This window comes from Bradysia coprophila, unplaced genomic scaffold (genome assembly GCF_014529535.1).
Source record: "Bradysia coprophila strain Holo2 unplaced genomic scaffold, BU_Bcop_v1 contig_94, whole genome shotgun sequence".
Lineage (NCBI taxonomy): Eukaryota > Metazoa > Arthropoda > Insecta > Diptera > Sciaridae > Bradysia > Bradysia coprophila.
Genome location: NW_023504022.1, coordinates 3,929,919 through 3,950,661, shown reverse-complemented (window position 1 = coordinate 3,950,661; position 20,743 = coordinate 3,929,919). Strand labels below are relative to the sequence as shown.

Genomic DNA, 20,743 nt, shown 5'->3' with positions numbered 1-20,743 from the left:
TGCGAAAAATGCAATCCGATTTCTTTCAGTAATCGCAGTAATCAGTTGACCCGCTCTTTATAGTAGAGGGGCGCAACAATATGTCAATTGGACTTGTTGGAATTTCATTGACTGATACAGGTTCGATTAAGCTCTTAGACATGCGAATGACAAGTGTATCGGGATGTTAAACAACACTGTTAGTTTTACAGTTCTTTAAAATATCTCTGAACGTTTGACACAAAATCTATTACTTCAAGATTTTAGTGTACGACCTGCTAAATAGATGAACATCATCTCTTAGCTCACCTTTGTCGTCATTGATATCAGATGATTAATAGCTGTTTCAAAACGATTTAATCGAATTTAATGCGTGAAATTTGCTGCACTTTACAGTGATTTACTGCCCTTTATGCTTACATGTGGAGTCCCTTGTTAATACGTAGCGGATAGGGCTCAAATTTTTGATTTTTAGAAATTTATTTGGAGGTATTCCTCGACTTCATTAGCACTTTCCGGTGTGCCTAAAGTTGACGAGTCACAATAACCGGCAACGTGTTAATAGTTACACTTTTGTATCGCAGAAAAAGTGAGAAGTGAACAATCCTACGGCTATGGGAAACCTCGATTGGTCTGTAGAGGCGCCACAATTTTTTTCAGTACTTCATTCTTTGCACTCTCTTTTCTGGTGATACAACTTCAATCAGGTAAAATGTCAATGAAATGTCATAGCTGTGAAGTTGATTCACGAATAAATAGGGTGCTGACATTAGTAATAGGTTTGTTCCAAGGTAATTTCGAAATGTCAAATTTCATCCACAGAAGGCAACTTAACCTCAACTTTCAGGTTGACGAAAATTTTAACGAAAAAATTTCAAAGAAATTGGTTGACGTTTAGGTTATGTTCATCTCTGTGGATGAAATCGTCGGCGTTCGTATTGTCAAAGTTCGGGTTTACAGTTATTTGGAACAAACCTATTCTATGACGAAATGTAATAGAATTAAACAGCTGGGCTTTTATTTCCAGACAATATTTCCATATAATCTATAATCGGAACGTTGACTAGTCGATTTACCTATGGTCCCATGGAAACTGAAAAGCTTAAAATTCTTCTCCATTCTGATCTTGCGGATAGAAGTATCAATACGAGCTACAACTTCAAAGATACCATGAGAACCATACAGCAATTTAATAGAGAAATTGAAATGATTCGTTTAATTGATTTCAATTTGCATTACCACGCAGTTAACTCCTCAAGTTACAATGTAATATTTTGTACGATCCTAAGGTGATACCTCTCCTCGCCTCATATACACATTCATAACGAGCAATCGAAAGTGTTAATTAGAAATAAAAATCAAATAATTTCTTCTTTAACAACGCATCTCCTCCCGAAACACATAAATATGTGAAATAAAAAAAAGAGAAAAGAAACCGTAACAAATTCTCCACGCCGACCGGTTAGTATAGGTAAAAGATGGGTACTGAAGGAACAAAAAAAAATATGAATGAAAATGACGCAACGCAACGCTCGAAATGAAAAAAAAAATGTATAAAATTATGCGCTGTGTAATTTGTAAAACATAAGTGTTAACACAAACATATTATGTCCCAGATAAAGTTTCGAGATAGCTGACACGCAAATAGCCCTTTTTTTCGTTTCGTAGTAAATTTTTCCGTTTTTTTTTTCGTTCTGTTCCATTGAAAGAATATGTTATTGGTGAACTAGTGAACTATACGTACGTTAGGAAGTTGAAAAGGTATCGCCTGTTTGGAGAGTGTAAAATGTATGATTTTTGTTTCCACCGTATTCGCTGTTGATTGCACGATTGTATATATACGACAGAAACTGACCTTTGATGGAAATATATTTTGTGATTTTATGGGGAAAGTTGAGGTCAGTTTTTTATGTGCGAATTTTCGTGGATATTTTCAATTCAAATTGATTCCACCTTTAATACACATGAGATCGATTCGGGACATGGATCGGTATGTAAATAAAAAAATAAAATCAAATCTTGAAATTTGTTTGTATACGCAACCATCCTGCAGAACAGATTATTCCATTTATAGGAGGAGATGCGAGATAAAACACGCACATGACTTTTCATTGACCATTTCGATTTCGTTCATTTTTTTTATTATTATATTTCGTTGTTATATACAGCACATTGTATATACAATCCACATTATGCGTTCGATACACATAGTAAAAAGATATTTTATGTACTCGACCAAAAAAAAATCACCGACCAGCATGTATAATATATGATAGGTATATGTATGAGCGACATTGTTGTACATTCACAAAAATCATATGGGTTTTTAGGTTGTAATGGTCTAAGGCGCGCAAAAAACCAACCATATAAGTTTTCATATATAAAACTGAAAACACGTTTCTTCAATAAATATCATATGTACTTGACTTTGTACATAGGAAAAATGCTATCTCTCTATATATGTACGTACGTATATATATATAAAGCACACCAGAATTGTATATATACAACATTCATGTGTTCATAGAAATCATCCATCTAACAACACTATCATCATCATCATCATGATGTTGTTATAGTGTGGATACGTTTTGAATGGTCGCATTAAAATGTTTTTTTTTATGCTGCTTCTAGCTACCGAATTCCAAACAATCGTACAATGATACACCATATGTCATATATGTGTTTTAGGTATCGGATATATATATTGTGTACCGGAACGCACATAGTGTTTTATAGTAAAAAAAAGAGCCATAAAATCTATTCCGATGATAACAATCTACTCCATAAAAGTAAAACGATGAATGATCCTTTGATAGGAATTATAAGGGATATTATTTGGGTGTAAATTTGGTAGGGTTTGACAATGGAGTTTGATCGATTTTACCAAAAATAGAAGCGACAGAATGGGCAGGCGAATTGAAGATGAGAGGAAAAAAATGTTTTTTTTTTGCATATCAAGCGACTTTTGTTCATGAAATGAGTTTTGGCATATCCCGTGCAATGCAAAGTTTCGGCTGGAGCGGCACAGCACACACTTTTCAAAAAAGACACTTCTTCCTTTTTTACTTACTAACAGTCTAAAACCAGCCAATATGCAGCGCTTAAAACGTTATTTTGTAGACCCCGGTGCCAATTAATTTCGGCGCTGGAATTACTGGAAAATAGTCGAAATATATGCACAAAACGTTCGAAATTTTAAGTCGTAGTGTACGTAACCAACGTGGATATATCAAGTAACTCTTGACTTTCTTTTAATTAACTTCAGATAACACTTTTATTGAAAATAAATATTGAATAGCCACAAAAATGTCCAAAAATGCTTCATACCCCACTTTTATATAGAAAATAGTCCAAATAGATCGAAATTTCGGTTCCAAGAGTCTAAGAACCACGTGAATACATCGAAAAATTCTTTATTTTAGTTGACTCTTGTCAGCAATAAATAATGAATGGCCGCACAAAAAACCTCAAAAAAGCGAAAAACAAACGAAATAAAGGGATAAAATTTCGTCGACTTGGGGTGGACTTCCGCTAAAGTCGCTCCAACCCTTTGCAGTGAAACTTATCCAAGGATGTTTTTACGTGTTATGGTGCTACAGAGGCTAGGCTCTCTCACCATACATACCATGTCTCGGACTTATGTCACTGCAACCGGTCAGGGACTTGGGAAAATCACCTATTTGTCCACCTAAAATGATTGATATCACCAACAGGTCAACATGGACCTGGTGGTGTGTATACTCAAAATGTGCGTCTCTTCAAGGCCTGAAAGCTTAGCTAAAAAAGTTTTTTTTCCCAAAATTGTTTTACTCGACTAATCGCGAGAAAGCGATTTTGGACCCCTTTTGGCGAACCCTTACTTCATGACCTCGAGCGTCGACATTAAAATATATGACACCAAACGTAGTACTACGTTTTACCCGCAACAGTTCAACGAATCGAATGAGCTATAAGTCAATAATATCCGTGACCCCTTGTCCCAAAGTTGTTCGAAGATTTCGCGATATCACTCTTAAGGCAAAAAATCATTTTCTGGGCGTAGATTCTCGTAAAATTCGTGTCCACTAAGAATTCGTTTGACAGTTACATGTATAAAATCCCATTGGAACTGTCATGTTACGAGTTCTTAAAGTTACGGATGTTTCGAGAATCGGCGCCCTGTTCTTTTACAAGAATCCATGGACAGTATGGCCAGGTCCAACAAATCATTGGATTTATTGATGAAATTTTGTGTGTGGATCAAAGTGCTAACACACATTTCCCGGGATTTCAATCAATTGTTTCGTCATTTCCAATTGAACCGCTCTTCTGCTCGTCACCCATGTAGCCGGATTAAATAAAGTATCGAAAATATCTTACAACAATTCGAACAATTCCTTCCTTAATTTTCAAATAAAATATTTTCTTTAATAAGAAGAATAAACAAAAAATAAATAATAAAAAAAGAGAATGATCCTTCAGATGATCCCTTTGCCGTTATATCTCTTTCTTTACAAACCCATAACCAATTTCATGTCTCAGATTCTTAAATCTTATAACCAAACAATAAACGCACACAACCATACATACAACGTTCATCAGCTAACCATAGGGAATTATGATTAAATCTACAACAATAAGAAAAAATAATTTCATTTATTGGGTGCGGAGGTGCAGAGGAATTGAAAAGAAATGAAATGAAAGATTGTGTGGCCCGTTTATTCAATTAAGAATTTTTCGGATTTTTTTTTCTTTTAATTTTTTTTTTGTTATTCATTCTCATTGTGCTTATGAGTTTTAAGACGATTTTTCTTTATACATAAATATATTCCGTCTCCCTAGTCTTAAGCTACGAGAGATGTTAACTTAACATAATGATGTATGTATTCTAGCGCTTAATGAATGGTGAATGAAATAATGAAGAAGAAAAACCATTCGGCATACATGACCAAGATGTATGTTCTATTAATGCCACATATATAAATAAGCCACAGACATTGTTGTTGTGATTATGATTAATCACAAATCAATCATTACACATATAATTTATGCGGTCACTTTGCACGATTTTCGGCTGTATTTACAGGCCCGGTCCGGCGAACGATATGGTCGTTTAAACTATTTAACGTTAATCCACATGAAGGTGAATGTGTAATTAAATTAACATTTACATGCATGAGCGTGGCGGTATTGCACATACGTAAAGTTTACAGTATCTGCGATTAGATAATAACATCGTGTCTCACCTTGAGTAAGCTTTTTGCAAGTTGTATCGAATTGTTATGTGTGGTTTGGAAATTAAAATTGCGTCTGCCGCAAGTGTTTTAAGGTTTTTGTTTTTACTTTATTTAACCGACATATCCAAGGAACATCAAAATTTGCTACTGCTAGAGACATTTTTATCAAAACTGTCCTCGGGACTCTCCTTATCGTCCGTCCGTTGTTTTGATTTTTTCGGATCATTCCAATGCTGCACTTCACCATCAGCGAACAGCAGGTAGATTAAGCCGGTTCCCAGTAGAATGCCAAAAACCATCCAAAATACGACTCTGAAATTACAAATTTAACGAAATCCTGAATGGTCTCACAAGTCATTTGTTGAGTGGCACAAACCTCCATTCATAAATGGTAGCCTGAAAGTGGAAAAAGAATTTTGTATTGTCAATTCTCAACTCTCAACTTGTTGATAAAATCAACCTACATTTGGTGTTAGTAGTCCAACAGCAAGAGGCGCTAGAATTCCCATGGCCGATCCACAACTGTTAACTATTGAAATTATTGTTGGTGCATAGTTCGGACTTAGATCCATGTTATTCACGCGACTGTTGTCAAGACCAGCGAATCCAGAAGCAAATGAGAAGAACAGAATTGCACTTAAACGATTGCATCCGGAATACGATGCCAGAATGAAGCAAACCGCAAGTCCAGTTATTCCTTACGAATAGATAGTTACTTTCATATAACATCAACACCGTGAATCGAGGTCCTCGATCGACACTATACATACCAGCTGTAGTGAAATATCTTCTCGTATTTCTCACAGACAAAATTTTCCGATTTATACAAATGTCACTCAGAACGCCGAATCCCATAGCACTAAAGAAGTTTAGAACTTGCGGCAACGAACTGTACAGTCCATTTTTCTCAACATCGAAACGCATAACATCCGAGAGATACTTCGGTAAATCGGTTGTCATTACATAGAATGAAAAGTCGATGCCAGTTTGACTAATTATTATTGCCCATACGGGAACACTTGTCAGAATGGCCCTGTACGGTGCCAACGGCAAGTCCACATCTCGACGAAGCGTGCCGATTTCTTGTTGTAAATAAGCCTTTTCCTTCTCCGAGATGAAACGGTTAGACTCAGGATCCTTTGAGCAGAATAATGCCTGCGTATGAAAATGTTAGACAGTGCACATAACGATCGTTCTTGAAACATTACGAATGCCAGACACCACACGGTTCCAATGATACTGTAAATGTAAAATGGCCACTCCCAGCCATCCATATTCTGAAGCAGAACACCCGACAAATAGGTCGAAAGTATGGAACCGAACTGTTGAAGTAAAAAGTTTGCTTCATTTATTCACCACCCACTTTCCGACGATTTACCTGAATGCCACTCAGGACAAACACTCCCAATGTGGTTCGTTCGCGCAATGGTATCCAAGTCGAAAGTAGTCCGAACACTGCCGCATAAATAAAACCTTGACAGAGTCCCATAACAACTCGATTCGCAACTAATAAATATGCGCCACCGTACGTAATCGACACTGGTGTCAAACATGTTAGAACACTTGTTGCCACAATGCCCGACAATAACAAAACTTTTCCACCGAATCGTTCAACTAGAATTCCTCCGGGTATGTGCGTAACGATATATCCCCAATAAAACGATGACAATATAACACCCTGAATGGTTTCGTTCCATTCATACAAGCCATCCGCATCACCTTGTCCGTCATTATCATCTACGATTGTTTCATTATCAATAGGACAAACATCGCCCGAAATAATCGAATCATTTGTGTACGTTTTCTTGGCGATTTGTGTGATTGCGATGCTGAGCAAATTTCTCATCATGTACTCGGTCATGAAGCCGAGGAATGTCATAACGGCGAGTACGATACGCTGAGGTAAACAACATTCTGAATGGGGCAAACAAAGTGGTAAAACTTCAGTCGTACGCAATCGGAATCGGAAGTGTTTTTCACAATTTTTTCTTATCTGTCTAACTCACTTGTCATTGTTGAGAATTAGTAGTTGTTGAACAGACTATGAAAACACTATGTCTGATGCGATAATACGTAATAAACTGAATAGACTGAATGTTATCAGTATTTAGCTCAATTAATTTGAGATTAAAACGAAACTTTTATTTGAAAAGCATGTTCCCAGTTGTAATGATTGACTTTGTGGCACACTCCGACGTTGTAGACGTCTACGTTAATACTGGTTGTATACATCTTATTAACATAGTTAACGCGATATGTCTCTCATAATATTGAGATTACTGTGTACTGCACACCTATGTAATGTGCGGCTGTTCTATAGCACAGGGTGTTTATGACGCTTGTAAACTAAAGCATTTTACGCTTTCTTTCTAAGAACTAAAACAATTCGACGAAAGAAAAAAAAATGAAATTTTTTCTCAGAGCGAACCATTGTTATAACATGCCGTCTTACCTGTATGAGTATGCAATGAACTTTAATGTGCCAAAAGGTTCTTAATCACAAATGGACATTCATCTTTTAATTTTTAACCATGCAACATAAATGACGTAAATTTCATTAAATTGATGGACAGTGTGTTGGCTTTTGCATGTACATAATTTCCACTCTCAATTTTATGATTCACTTTTAATGAAATGCGGCCGTAAAATTTAACAAGACTGTAAGTCATATCGACCGGTTAATGTCCGTTATATATTGTTATGCCTTTTGTAATGGAAAAATCATTTCAATAACCTGAGCTATTACAATAACCCATACGAATGCAGAGCGAAATAGCGACCGGCTTAAGCACCGAACCCCGAGTTAAACGAGTCTTGATGATAGAGGGTCTTCGATTCGCTTCTTTTTCATTTTTAGTTTTTAAACGAAGAAGTTGACACACAATAAAATCCATTCGGCTGAAATGACTGGTGTTTTTGTTGACAGAGGAATATTGTTGATTGTCAGGGAACATTTAGGGCAATGGAGAACTTGCATCAGGTAACTTGCATGGGGTATGTGTGAATTGGTAGATTTGTAAACCGATTTGATTTCCATTAAAATGGAAACATTGTCCACGAAAATACGAATCGAATTGTGATTCATGCAGAAGTGGAAGTCAATGCCGAAGTAATGGCAAAGGAATTTTTTAAAACTAAAAATCAAAAACGACACCAAAACAACAACAACAAAGTGTGGTTTCAATGACACGTAAAACATTAAATAAACAAATTTCTTTGACATAAAATACCACCTTTGACAAATTAACATAAAAAATATCAGAAACACATTAAATAATTAATTAAAATTTAAGACAGATTTTTTTTGTTCGCTCGCTTTGCGTTCGTAGTTTGTTGATATGTCTGAACTCGGAGACTTTATTGCAAATTTTATTTCAGACAAAGCGGATTTTCTTGGCGATAACCGGAGGGGTATTCGATAACTGGTTCGCAAGCTTGTTGTTGAGTTTTGTTCGTTAGTGTTTCGTTAAAAAAAAATCCCAAAAAGTTAACTGGAAGGGAATGTAATTGTTTTGTTACTGAAAGAAATTAATCAGCTTTGATATTACAAAAATGTTAGGGGACATTGAGTGTGTGTGGATAAAGGTCTCAAAGTATTTAATGCTCAGGAAATTCGGTGTAATTGACACAGTCATTTTAGAATTGAAAGGTATGCAGACACAAAGGGTTTTGTTGGTTGTCATGCAACTATTTCGATGTAACCGTACGTGAATTAATGACTAACGATCAAATAAAAATTATAATTTTCTTTGTATTGTGGTAGTTCAGGCAGAAATTCGACGATGAATATAAGTAGATTCACCATTGTCGCAAAACATTTAGAAAAAAGAATTTGCTAATCTTTTAGAAACGACTAACCCATCACTATTATTATTGCTAAAATCTACTAGTTCGTTTGTTTAAAGTATTCAGTTGACTCGGCATAGATTAGACTAGTTTCGGCATCTATTACTTCATTTGTTTTGACGTTCATTCGACTATATTATCAGAGATATTTGTAGCTTATCACTTCATTCTGTCATCGTGTTCATCGAATACCCCTCCCTTGTTTTCATCGGTCGTAGCGTCATTTCAGCTTAACTTAAAGTTTTATTTTTATATTTTATTTATACTATACATTCCCATTTCCAATATTAATACCTTTTGGTGTATAAATTAATATGTTTTAACTTGTTTTATCACCAGTTAAACAATAAATTAAAAAGCAAAGAAGACGAAAAAAAAAACGACACACGAAGAACACTTCAGTCGCTCTTCCATGTAGATGATTATATCCAATAAAAAAATAAACTCAAATTTTTTTAAATGTTCTTTTTTATATGTAAATGTTGGTATTCATATGATGTGCGGAGAGAATATTATGTACGGCGTACAGAACTATATATAAAAATCCAAGTGTATATCGGAATAAAGATTATTTTAATAATAATTTGAAGAGGTGTCCAACAAGACATTAAAATTCCTTTAAAATTAATAATAATAAAAAATAAAATTAACAAAACAAAATATAAGAAGACGAACGAAGAAAAAAAAATTAATAAATAAATGTATCGGATTTCGAGAAGTTTTACTGCTCATTGTTGTGTTTCGTTGGACTTTTGAAAATTACGAAAACGATTTTTATGAATGATATAGGATGCGTCAATATTTTATCGTACAATGCACGTTCCATGGAGCTATAAATCCTGAACTGTGCTCAATCTTTACGTTTGTTGCTGGAAAAGAATTAATTACGGTCATGGTCCCTACTGGTTCTTTATATTGCAAAATTTAAATAGCTTTGGGTTGTCAGTGGTGGAATTTTTTCGATGTTGAACATAATTCCAGACAATGAGCAAAAAGTCCTAATCGAATGAGTTTAATGAAAATGAACATAGTTTGAATTGAAGTTTTGCGCCAAAAATTCAATTGCCAGGTAGTTCGACCTTTTTGACTGAGAACGTTATTCTAAGCGAAATTTGTTAGGACTACTGTAATCGTATTTGAAAGCTTACGTCTACGGTTGAGCTATAGTATGGCAAACAACTCTCCAACAACAGGAGTCTGGAGAATTTATAACTCGAGCGACGATTCTCATATTGCAACTCTGAAGAATTTGTTTGTCTCGAGAACACACAACTCTTTATGTGATGTCACTAACGAGGAATCATAATTCTGAAGAAGTGCTACCTCAAGAAAACTGCTGTTAACGAGAATCGTTACTACAGAAATGGTGGATGTGGGAACTGCACACACACCTTCGCCATTTCCATATAGCGTAGAGCTACCGCTAAACTAGGTGATTAGAAAATATAGTTAATTTAGAAAACTCGTGACTGTGATAAATGATAGGATTCATCGAACTCTAATTCATTTACGTCTAGAAGACTCGTTATTGCATTAAAGTACAATACTAATACAAACTGTAGCATAGAACAGCAATTAAATGTCTAAGGTGACCCAACGACATATTACGCGCTAAAAGACCCAAAATGTGTAGTCTGCCGTGCACACAAAACAAAATGAATTAAATTTTCCGAATGATTGATGCCCATTTCTATAGAACCTATAGTCTTGGACTTGGGCATATGTTTCATATTCATCGACTTAATGTTCACAAGACACAAACAAACACACATGCGTACGCACACAATATGAACATTCAAATCTGATACACAATGTCCGTTTCAAACAATTTTCACATCATTTGTTACATTTTTTTTTCTCCATTTTTGTGCTCTCTGGTTTTGTCAAACAGGGTTTTCAAAGGCCCAGGTATTAAATGAGATTTTTTTTAATTGAATTTTTATATTTTACTTGCCCTGTGGATTATTAATTCCATTGAAAATGCAAGAACATTTTTTCCACAAACAATAGAACGTTATAATAATAGGAGAGTTATATATGTTATATATGAATTGAAAAGAAGGACACCCAGGACATGAATGAAAAGTATATATAAAAATGCATTATGGTTTTGGTTCTTGAATTATACGACGGGTATTTAATTAAATCTTTGTCGTGTACGTACAGTTTGTTATAACGTTTGAATACTGTCATAATGACAATATAACCGACAGGGGATGATATTACTGAACAATATTTTTGTTTTTGTAGCTTCCAATATTGATTTAAGATTAATACCGGTATATACGGTAAAACCTGTTATTAGCATGAACATAATTTATATTCAATTTTTCTGTCATATACAACGACAATTAGATTACTTTATTGTCAAGAATACTCCGCTAACAGAGAACAAAAAAAAACATTTGAATGAAAAGGACGCCCGTGTCTCCGTTTAATAAATTTCAATTAAATCATTTTCGAGTCCACCTTTCACTCCGTTCTGACATAACATTTTTCGATGGAAAAATATGTTGACAACTTTTGTTACGTGTATATAGGTCGTCATGACCCACGGAATCCATTTAATGCCGACATTTACTCAGTACATTTCAATAACAGATAAATCTGTGGTTCCGCTACAGTCACCCTGCATACACAGAAAATATCCCTTTCGCTCACCTTGATGTGGAATAGCACATTGCACTTACCTCCGTTGCTTGCCTTCGCCTCGGGCTTTAACCCCACTGAACAGAACAATCAAACATGTTTTCGGTCAGTTGGTTCGAAAAAGATTGAAAATGTTTTTTACGTGGCCCAACGTGTACTCTATTCGAGACATCGAGACTCTATTATATGGATGTTAAAACAAACACGTTTTTCGGAGCTTTTTCCGTGTTTATACACTACAGTCTAAGTCACTGTTGCGTATCTGAGCACATAAAATACTACACTTAACCCCTAACTGCAAAAATTACTGGTGCATGTTAAGGGTCGTTCATCTAACGATAAAATGGACGTTTTTCAGACCACTCTTCCTCGTCACACCAAAACGTCCGAATCCTTGAAAAATACGACTAGACTCTCACAGAAATTCTGACCCCTCCAGTGTGATATGCTGTGTCCTCTCGCTGCTTCTATTTCCGATTTTTTTTTCTGTCAAACGGTCACTGCTATAAAATTTCGTAAAATTGGCAACCCTAACATATCCCTAACGTTATGAAAATTGATCGTTTTTGTAACCTTACAGGTAGTAATGTAATGTGTTATTTCTTGTGCTGGATGAAATATTCGTCATATTCTCGACTACACGTTTTTAACATTTTCAAACTCTACCAGCCAGGTATATAAAATAAAAATAAAAAAGTTGTGTTGCTTGATTGTGTTAGAAATTGAGTGATGGGTTCTTTAGCGTCCGTTTGTCTGTGATGATTTTTTTTTTTGTAAGTTTAGATTTCTAAGAAGTTTTCTATTATTTGAAAAGGTATGGGTTGTGGAAAAGAGAACAGAACGGACATTAAATTATACCATGTGTTAATATTTAATATAAACATATACTCCCGTAAATCATCGCTATTCGCTACCAGAACGGGGCAAAAATCTACAGTTCCAATTTGTGTCGAAAGTTCGTTTGTGTTTTCAAATGGGTAGTGAATTTTTGCTCAAAATTACTCGAATATTCAATGCGTTGGAAGTTGAAGTAGTAATTTTTTCGCAATGTAAAATTTTGATTTGATTACGACAAGGTTCAGATCATCTTGAGTGCGTTGCACAATACTGTTTTATAAGCTTTTAGAAACAGCAGACGCATCTCGATAAAATCATTGAATCTGCTACTTCTTTTGTTAAATCTACCACTTCACGTTCGATACAAAATCAATCTTTTACTTCATTTGTTTGAACATTCATTTTGTTATATAAAACCACGTTTTGCGAAGGCGACCGCTCATTTTTATCGGTGCTGTCGACAACAGATGATCAGCCGTTTTTAAAAGGTTCCGTACGTGCATAGTAGGTTCCATTGCTCGACAAGATCAATTAAAATTAAAATTTATTCAACGAAGATTAATTGAGATCTAATTGGGTGGTCACACCAGTGGTCACCTAATATCTGTTCGTCATATTAAATTTCTAATCGTTCTAACCTTTAATATCGGTGTGACAGCCTTCATCTCATAGCGCATCCGATACTATATGAATAAAGCACACAAAAATTTACATTCATAATCTGAAAACTTTGTGTTGCATGTGTTGTATGAACCTGTTTCATGGACAACGTGCCCGTTGATAGTCGATTCGAAAATTGATAAATTTGAAACTTGCGGTATTCATTACACTAATAATAATAGACTCAACCCCACTGTTTAGCTGAAATTAATTTTGGTTTTTTTTTCGTTCTGATACTCATTAAACACACACAAATACTCAACTTCCACGAAGCAATAAAAAATTTCCAAACGTCACACCTAAAAAAACGTCATTTTCAATTTAACATCTCCGAAACTATTTCGATCAGTTCACAAAAAAAATATAATTAAAAATACCTTTTCCACACCTTAAATTAATTAAAAAATTAAATGTAAAAAAAAATCTTAATAAAGAACCACATCCACTCCATAGAACGAATTCAGCGTTTTTGAAGCGTTTCTATATCGATGTGTGCGGTGTGTGTGTATTTATTATGTATTCGAGAAGGTGGGTTAGACGCACATATAGCCGTAGAGACAGAAAAATATGCTTGTCATTAAAAATGTTATACATTTCATTATAGGCATACCTACACTGAATAGACTGGCACAAAAATAAAAAAATAAAATAAAAACAAATATATAAAAATCAATTCCAATAAATGAGTACTAGATAAAATGTAGTACGGTGAAGAGCTTCACAAATGTGTACTCGTAGCCCCGATATATTCTAATTTCGTATATAAATAAGCACATGTACATTGTACATGGTATATATACACACACGTCGTAGTTCCATATTATATAGAGACGGAGTAAATGTAGTTTAATTGAATCCAATAAAATTCTATTAATTACAGATCGCATTGAATTCGAAAACAATACTCAATGAACAATATTCTTCATCGGGCTTTTTTTTCAGCTGTATTCATTTCGTTTGTAATTTAAACATCGTTGTTATTTCTGTGATATCATTGAGCATTAAATACAAAAGATTCTCCTGTTCATTTTAATTTAAATTTTGTGAATATTTTATAATAATGTTTTGCAATGGGAATGGGATAAGTTTTTTTTTAATGTTTTCGTTTTATGAATGATATAATTGTGGGAAGGGCCATAAATGCCCTGGATAAACGTTTGTGCATTTGTAAGCAACAAATTTAAATGCATTGAAATTCGATTGCCGTTTGCTCAATGTTTAATGTTAGAAATTAAATTTTTTTAATATTTTATTTCATTGTAATATTTTGAGCAATCGATCAATCATCAGTGCAAGACAACCCGTCCTATATCGTTTTGATCGTCTGATATTTTACTCTACGTTCCTGTGATCTACATCGTTACAGTGCATATTTTGTGATTTATATGTTTGCTCCGAATATATACCACACCGACCAGGAGAGGTATTACGGCATCAATTCTCTTTTCTCAATTCTATAATATCAAATCTACCGGTCGAGATGGATTTACTATTTCACTGAAAGATGTCGCTGCAACAAAACCAATGTCAACAGAAAAATAATGAGTCAGGACTCTGGAACAGTAATTCGTTTTTAATTAATCGACTTAGCGATAAGAGTCTTAAAAACGGATATGATGAAGCGACAGGAAACGTTTTCTCAAACCCTTTTCGCTGATTGAAAAACTGATTACTGTTCCGGAGTCCTAAGGTCATGTACAGCACATGATGACATTTTATTTAAAAAATTAATTATATTTCTGTTGACATTGGTTTTGTTGCAGCGACATCTTTCAGTGAAATAGTGAATCCATCTCTACCGGTAGAACGTAGAATTGAGAAAAGAGAATTGATGTCGAGATCTCGCTCCCGACAACTATTATTCCTGGTCATCTTATTTATTTTGAACAGAATAAGATCTTGAAATTTGTTGCTTACTCTTTACAAATTTTATCGCCAGTGTTTCAATCATGCACCATGTTATAAAAGGTGGATAATGTTATTACTCAACCAATTTTATGAAGCCAATTTCAGTAAATATGATCCTGATATGCAATTTGTTATATTCTTATAAATTACTTTGTAACTTTAGAGCTTTCAAATATTTATGATGAAGTAAAAGTCGTGAAAAATATAACCCTCAACATAATAATAACGGGCGGGCATATAATGTTTTCCCCGGTTGGTCTGAACGAAAAATCTCTATCAATTCAAACTGAAATCTTACGTCAGAAACGAAATATCGTTTACCCAGCAAAATACATTTCGGTTCGGCTGTGTGGTAGAAATTGAACTATGAAAAATTATATCTTCGTCATTAATACACCCAAAAGAAACCACCCTATTAATCGCACTCATCCCTCAATTTCTAGTCGATCCACCACACATCCACCATATAATACAAAACACACATTTATCCCTACACGTACGCATAAAAAGTAAACCCATTATAACGTCCTAAAACAACAACCAAGGAAGAATACGACGACCGAACGATTTTCTGTCTTTCCGTAAGTTTTTTCCATGGAAGAAAATCCATTCATACCTAATACACATAAAAAATGAAGTAAAAAAAATATATTCGGGAAAAAATAGCGTAGGAACACAACGCATTGGATGGTATGGAGAGTATAGAAAGTATAGCATTTTTTTGTGATATATTATCTCATTAGGATTTGGCAAAAATATAAATTACTTAATCGGATATAATTTATTGTACACATAGGATATTCTTTTATCATGGTTTTTATACAAAGGGGAAATGGTGTGGGGGAAGTAGGGGGTGATCCACGATTTTATTATTATTTCTTCCATCGTCTTTTTTACATTTTTTTTTCCTTCTTGTGTGCTTAGACGATGAGATGATTGCCTGTATTGGGCCAACGAAATAAATTTGATTTTCGACATTGAATTATCACATTAATGTAAAATTAATTCATTCAATAAAGTTTATCGCCGCTTGTATATCAAAGGCAATTAAATTCTAATTCAAAATAAAGTGCTTAAATCTGTACGTATTTGGCACCGAACAGTCACCGTCATCATTTTATTGGGCCAGTAAAAATTAATTTTATTTCTTCTTTTAATTAAATTCATCCACACGAAATGAGATCAATGGATCAAAACATCCGAAGAGTCTGTGATGCGTGTTCCTATTGGGGATATTATTTGATTTGATTTGTTCGTTTAAAGACCTCACTAACAGCCTTTGGAGATTAATAACAAGTCCAATATTGACCACTGTGAATTCAGAACGACTCCTCAAAGCAGGGCCTACTTTTTGGAAACTAATTTCTTGAATTTTGCGAAATTTCTCGAATTTTCTCGAATTTCAAAGAATTTCTCGAATTTCAAAAAATTTCTCGAATTCGAGAAATTCGAGAAACTTCAAGAAACTCGAGAAATTAGTTTCTTGAAATTTCTTGAATTTCTCGAAGTTTCTTGAATTTCTCAAAGTTTCTTGAATTTCTCGATTTTCTCTAAAAGTTTCTAAAAAGTAGGCCCTGCCTCAAAGTATACTCTGAGGATTCCTCAGTGATGAAAGTTAGGTCCTTAATTTATCTCGCCTAAATGTAGGCTAGACATATGCATACAAATTACTCGTATTTAGGTTTGCAGCCTCCAGCCACCAAACTCACTGCAACTACCCAAATTATGAAGCTTGAGTGAATTTTGGGATGTGACCAATGCAATATAATCGCTAGAAAAATTCCATGTGGACAGACACTGGAATCGAACCTAGATCACTTTCTTGGAAGGCTAATACGTAACCACTAAGCCATCCTGTCCACAATTTCGTGATAAATTCGTTACGCAATAAAATTCTTTAAAGAGGAATCGAGTATTAGCCACAAAGTAGAACCATTCAATCTAGATAATTGACGGTGACATTACGGTGTCATCTATAGAGCTCCGTTCACATGCATCATGAATGCATCAAATTTTGATAGAAGCGTGAACACACCTTTACAAACCCGTAAACAAAAGGGAAACAGATTTTGAAAACCGGGTATCGGATTTTATTTCTCTGCTAAATGTGTCATAACAGGACGATATTGTGTGTGTGGATTTATGGAATATATATTTCCTTTACGCATTCTCAAATTGATTAATGAAATAAAATACGAACGAAAACCCATCAATAATAATTTAAAACTTCTTTTTTTTTTTGGTGAATCAATACAAGGTCCTTTTTCTCTCTACAAAACCCATTTACACCACTACAACGACATTATGGGTATTGTTCCTCACACCCTATTATCTATATATATATATATGGTTATAATGTATACCTTGGCACCCCGAATTGTTTGTACGATTTTTTTTTTGTTAATTGTTCGAATACCATCAAACGGAGATATTTCAATTCATTGTTCTTTCTGGAGTTTTCTTTTTTCTATTCACATGGCTCAGAATTTACCTGCGATTCAAATGTATAAAAAAACGTTAACAAAAGAATTGGAAGAAAAAAAAAAGTGTTAGTGTGTGTAGTGTGTAGCTATATTTACATTTAAGGACATGAAATGACAAAACATAACATAAAATTCATCAAAAATGTTTCGAAGGAAGATGCTCAAAGGAGATTAACAAAAAAAATAGTAGAGAGAACTACACAGGTGGTATTATTACGACCATCAACAACAACAAAAATAATGATAAAATGCAGATAAAAATGCGCGCAGAAAGGAAATACAATTTGTCGTATGGGAATTGAATTTGTTTTATCGAAAAATTTTACGTTGAACTAAATAAAATCGCAGTCTGATTAGAAAGGAAAAATAATTAAAAAATTGCAATCAAACGAGAATTTATTTCAACTAAAAATCGATTAAAAAAAAGTTTTGCCATTAGTTCTTTAAAAACTGTAATGGCTCCCCATAAATGAATGTTGCAAATTCAATTTCCATACGACCATGTGTGCACTTCACATAGTATAATCACACGAAAAAAAATGTGTTTCATTCGTTCTTTTATTTCTTTCGAGATTTTCCATACGTATCTGTCCTCTCTGTCCCATTTCATCTTTATGCATTTACTCAGTCGAAGCTATTTACACAGAACGTTGTTGATTTTTTTTTCTTCTCGTTCCGTATCTGAGTACGGTTGGTGCTGTATCGTGCTGTATATATGCACATAACAAAATTACATTAAATGTAAGAATATCGTGTACATGACGATGATATATGAACATATGTGCACATTTATAGAATTTTGTATTTTTCTTTTCTTTTTTTTTATTTTTACAATTTTTACTTGAATGTGTATGCAAAGAAAATATCACCATCATACATGCCTTCTTCATTCATTCATACATATATTATATACTTAGGAGTTATGTTATGAGAGCTGGGTACCGCCTTCAATTTTAACCATCTCTTTGCCGTTTTTCTTCGTCTCATATTGTAAATGAATGGTAGAGTTACCTCTACAGAAATTACTCCTTTTATGTGCTAGTTCGTTTTGTCTATCCGATTTAAAAAAAAATAAATAAAAAATCTTTGTTCTCGTATTTGACGACACAATATATTCATGTTGCTGCTGGCTTATACGATTCTCGTCCAGACATTCCGGTTCACCTTATGAAACACAATTGGACACTGAACATTCTGAACGAAACAGAATTTTCTTTTCTTTTCTACAAATTGCGATTGCGAATTTTTCTACCTTCGACAGTCGTTGATGACATTTTAAAAATAAATTTGATCAGACGAATGTCATTATTGGTTTCTGAATCGCACTCCATCAATGTCAGTAAGGAAATTAGTTTTGCTTAGTTTAGCTCCGCGGATAAGCACTGAAGGTGGTATAGAAATGACATTTGCTTCCAAACAAAAATTTACACATTTAAAATACCACACCCTCCGTCAAAAGTCGTAAAGAAAAATCTTCAACGATTTTTTTTTCTTCTAACGTACATGTGTATAATGTTATACTATTATGCATATTCGTATGTGCTCAACACCCACTTCTTTACGTCTTCGAAAGTCACCCGTTTCCATTTCTTTACCAATTTTTTTTTTCTCATTTCATCCCTAAAAGCCTTTTTCCTGTGTGCACATACAACTATACATATATGTTCCATAGGACATGTATAAATTCCAAATGATTGAAAATGTATAAATATTGGGTGAGGGTGGCATTAGACTAAAAGAAATAGAATTTTCCAACAACGAAATATACGTTCGATTTTGTATTTTTTTTCTATATATGTATACAACAGTCTTCTTCTCTTCTGTCTTGTGTCGATAATATTATACAATTCAATACACCCCTTAAAATATAAAAAAAAACCTCTCACCTTCATTCCACTTTTTCCACCTTTTTCCCACCCTCTTCTCATTTTGTGTATATTACTATACACAAGCTTAACGATATACAGAAAAAGAAAAAAAAAATTGAAACAAATTTAATTCTGTATATCCATCTACCCGAGCTCCCAACTCCCAAAACACCACACACCATGCAAGACAAAAAAAACACACACTCACACACAGACATTCACAGTCTCATTTGGTATATGAAAAAGAAAAGTTCCGTTCAGCAACCCTCTACTTCATTTTTATCATTTAATCATCGTCTTTTTGGTACACACGGATAAAAAAAGTAATTTTTTTTTTGAAAACACATACACACACACATTCTCACATAAGACACATTATACATACATTATCTATAAAAAATGTTACACCACACCACCGACCCTTCTCTCCGTTTCACCCTATAATCTCTAGTCTCATGTTTATTTTATTTTCCCTTTTTTCATCTTAAGCTTTTCTTCATTTTTTCATCATCCACCTTCTCCTACCCCATTTTCGAAATTTTTCCCGTTTTCTTCTTCGTTTTGGTTCTTTTTTTTTCTTGAATACGTAATTTGTGTTGTATGTTAAGCGAAAAAGAAGGGGTTTGCTTTTTTTTATGTACCTACGTTGTACATATATGCAGCGCATCGTGTGCTGGATATGTAAAAATATGTAAATACAAAAGTTTTTTTTTTATATTTAAAACGGTCCCTAAAATTTTTTCCATCTGATTATAAACGAAACTACACATATACGACACATGTATGTAGATATGTGTATTACATCCACCGCTCACCACCCACCACTCTCCGTGACATCACCCAAAATATACACAATTTTTTATTAAGGCAACGAGTACATTGTACAATGATAAAAAAAAATCTAAAAGAGAATTTCACGTGAAGTATTGGGAAAATGAGAAAATATTCGACTAGCGAAAAAAAAATGTGTCCCCCCAATCACACATATGTATGTAGTGTTTATGTATATATATATGGTACCTATAAAACATTCATATAGTTAAATGGAGGATTTTTTTTATTATTTTTAAGGGAATATGCGCGAGCGCTGGCGCTGTATAGTCTTTTGCAGATTTTTTTTTCTTTAAGAAATATTTACACCACCCAAATATATTCCAATATAATTTATGAGCATTAACAAGGAATTTTACTAGAAAATATTTTTTCGATTTTTCCGTCTCAAATCGATAAATTGTCAGTTTTGCGGAACACAGACTTGGTGGTGGTGGTGTTTAATGTATTTTTTTCCACATAT

General features: G+C 34.0%; 2 protein-coding genes across 3 annotated transcripts in view; one reads left to right on the top strand and one right to left on the bottom strand.

The window, feature by feature from the left end:
• Window positions 1–20,743, top strand: part of LOC119085003 (zinc finger protein 2) — a 93,849-nt gene that overhangs the window by 8,115 nt on the left and 64,991 nt on the right. The window lies entirely within an intron of this gene.
• On the bottom strand, window positions 5,276–7,425 carry LOC119085005 (putative inorganic phosphate cotransporter). Its single transcript, XM_037195186.1, has 7 exons — window positions 7,205–7,425; window positions 6,577–7,112; window positions 6,407–6,520; window positions 5,969–6,353; window positions 5,663–5,895; window positions 5,575–5,594; window positions 5,276–5,510 (listed from the first exon to the last, which is right to left on the bottom strand). Exons 1-7 carry the CDS (start codon window positions 7,209–7,211, stop codon window positions 5,333–5,335), a joined length of 1,473 nt encoding a protein of 490 aa, XP_037051081.1. The 5' UTR covers window positions 7,212–7,425; the 3' UTR covers window positions 5,276–5,332.

Coding starts and splice junctions, on each gene's coding strand:
- LOC119085005 (XM_037195186.1), bottom strand. Junction 6,521..6,576: donor TTGTCCTGAGTGGCATTCAG/GTAAATCGTCGG, acceptor TTACTTCAACAG/TTCGGTTCCATACTTTCGAC. Junction 5,896..5,968: donor AAGATATTTCACTACAGCTG/GTATGTATAGTG, acceptor TCTATTCGTAAG/GAATAACTGGACTTGCGGTT.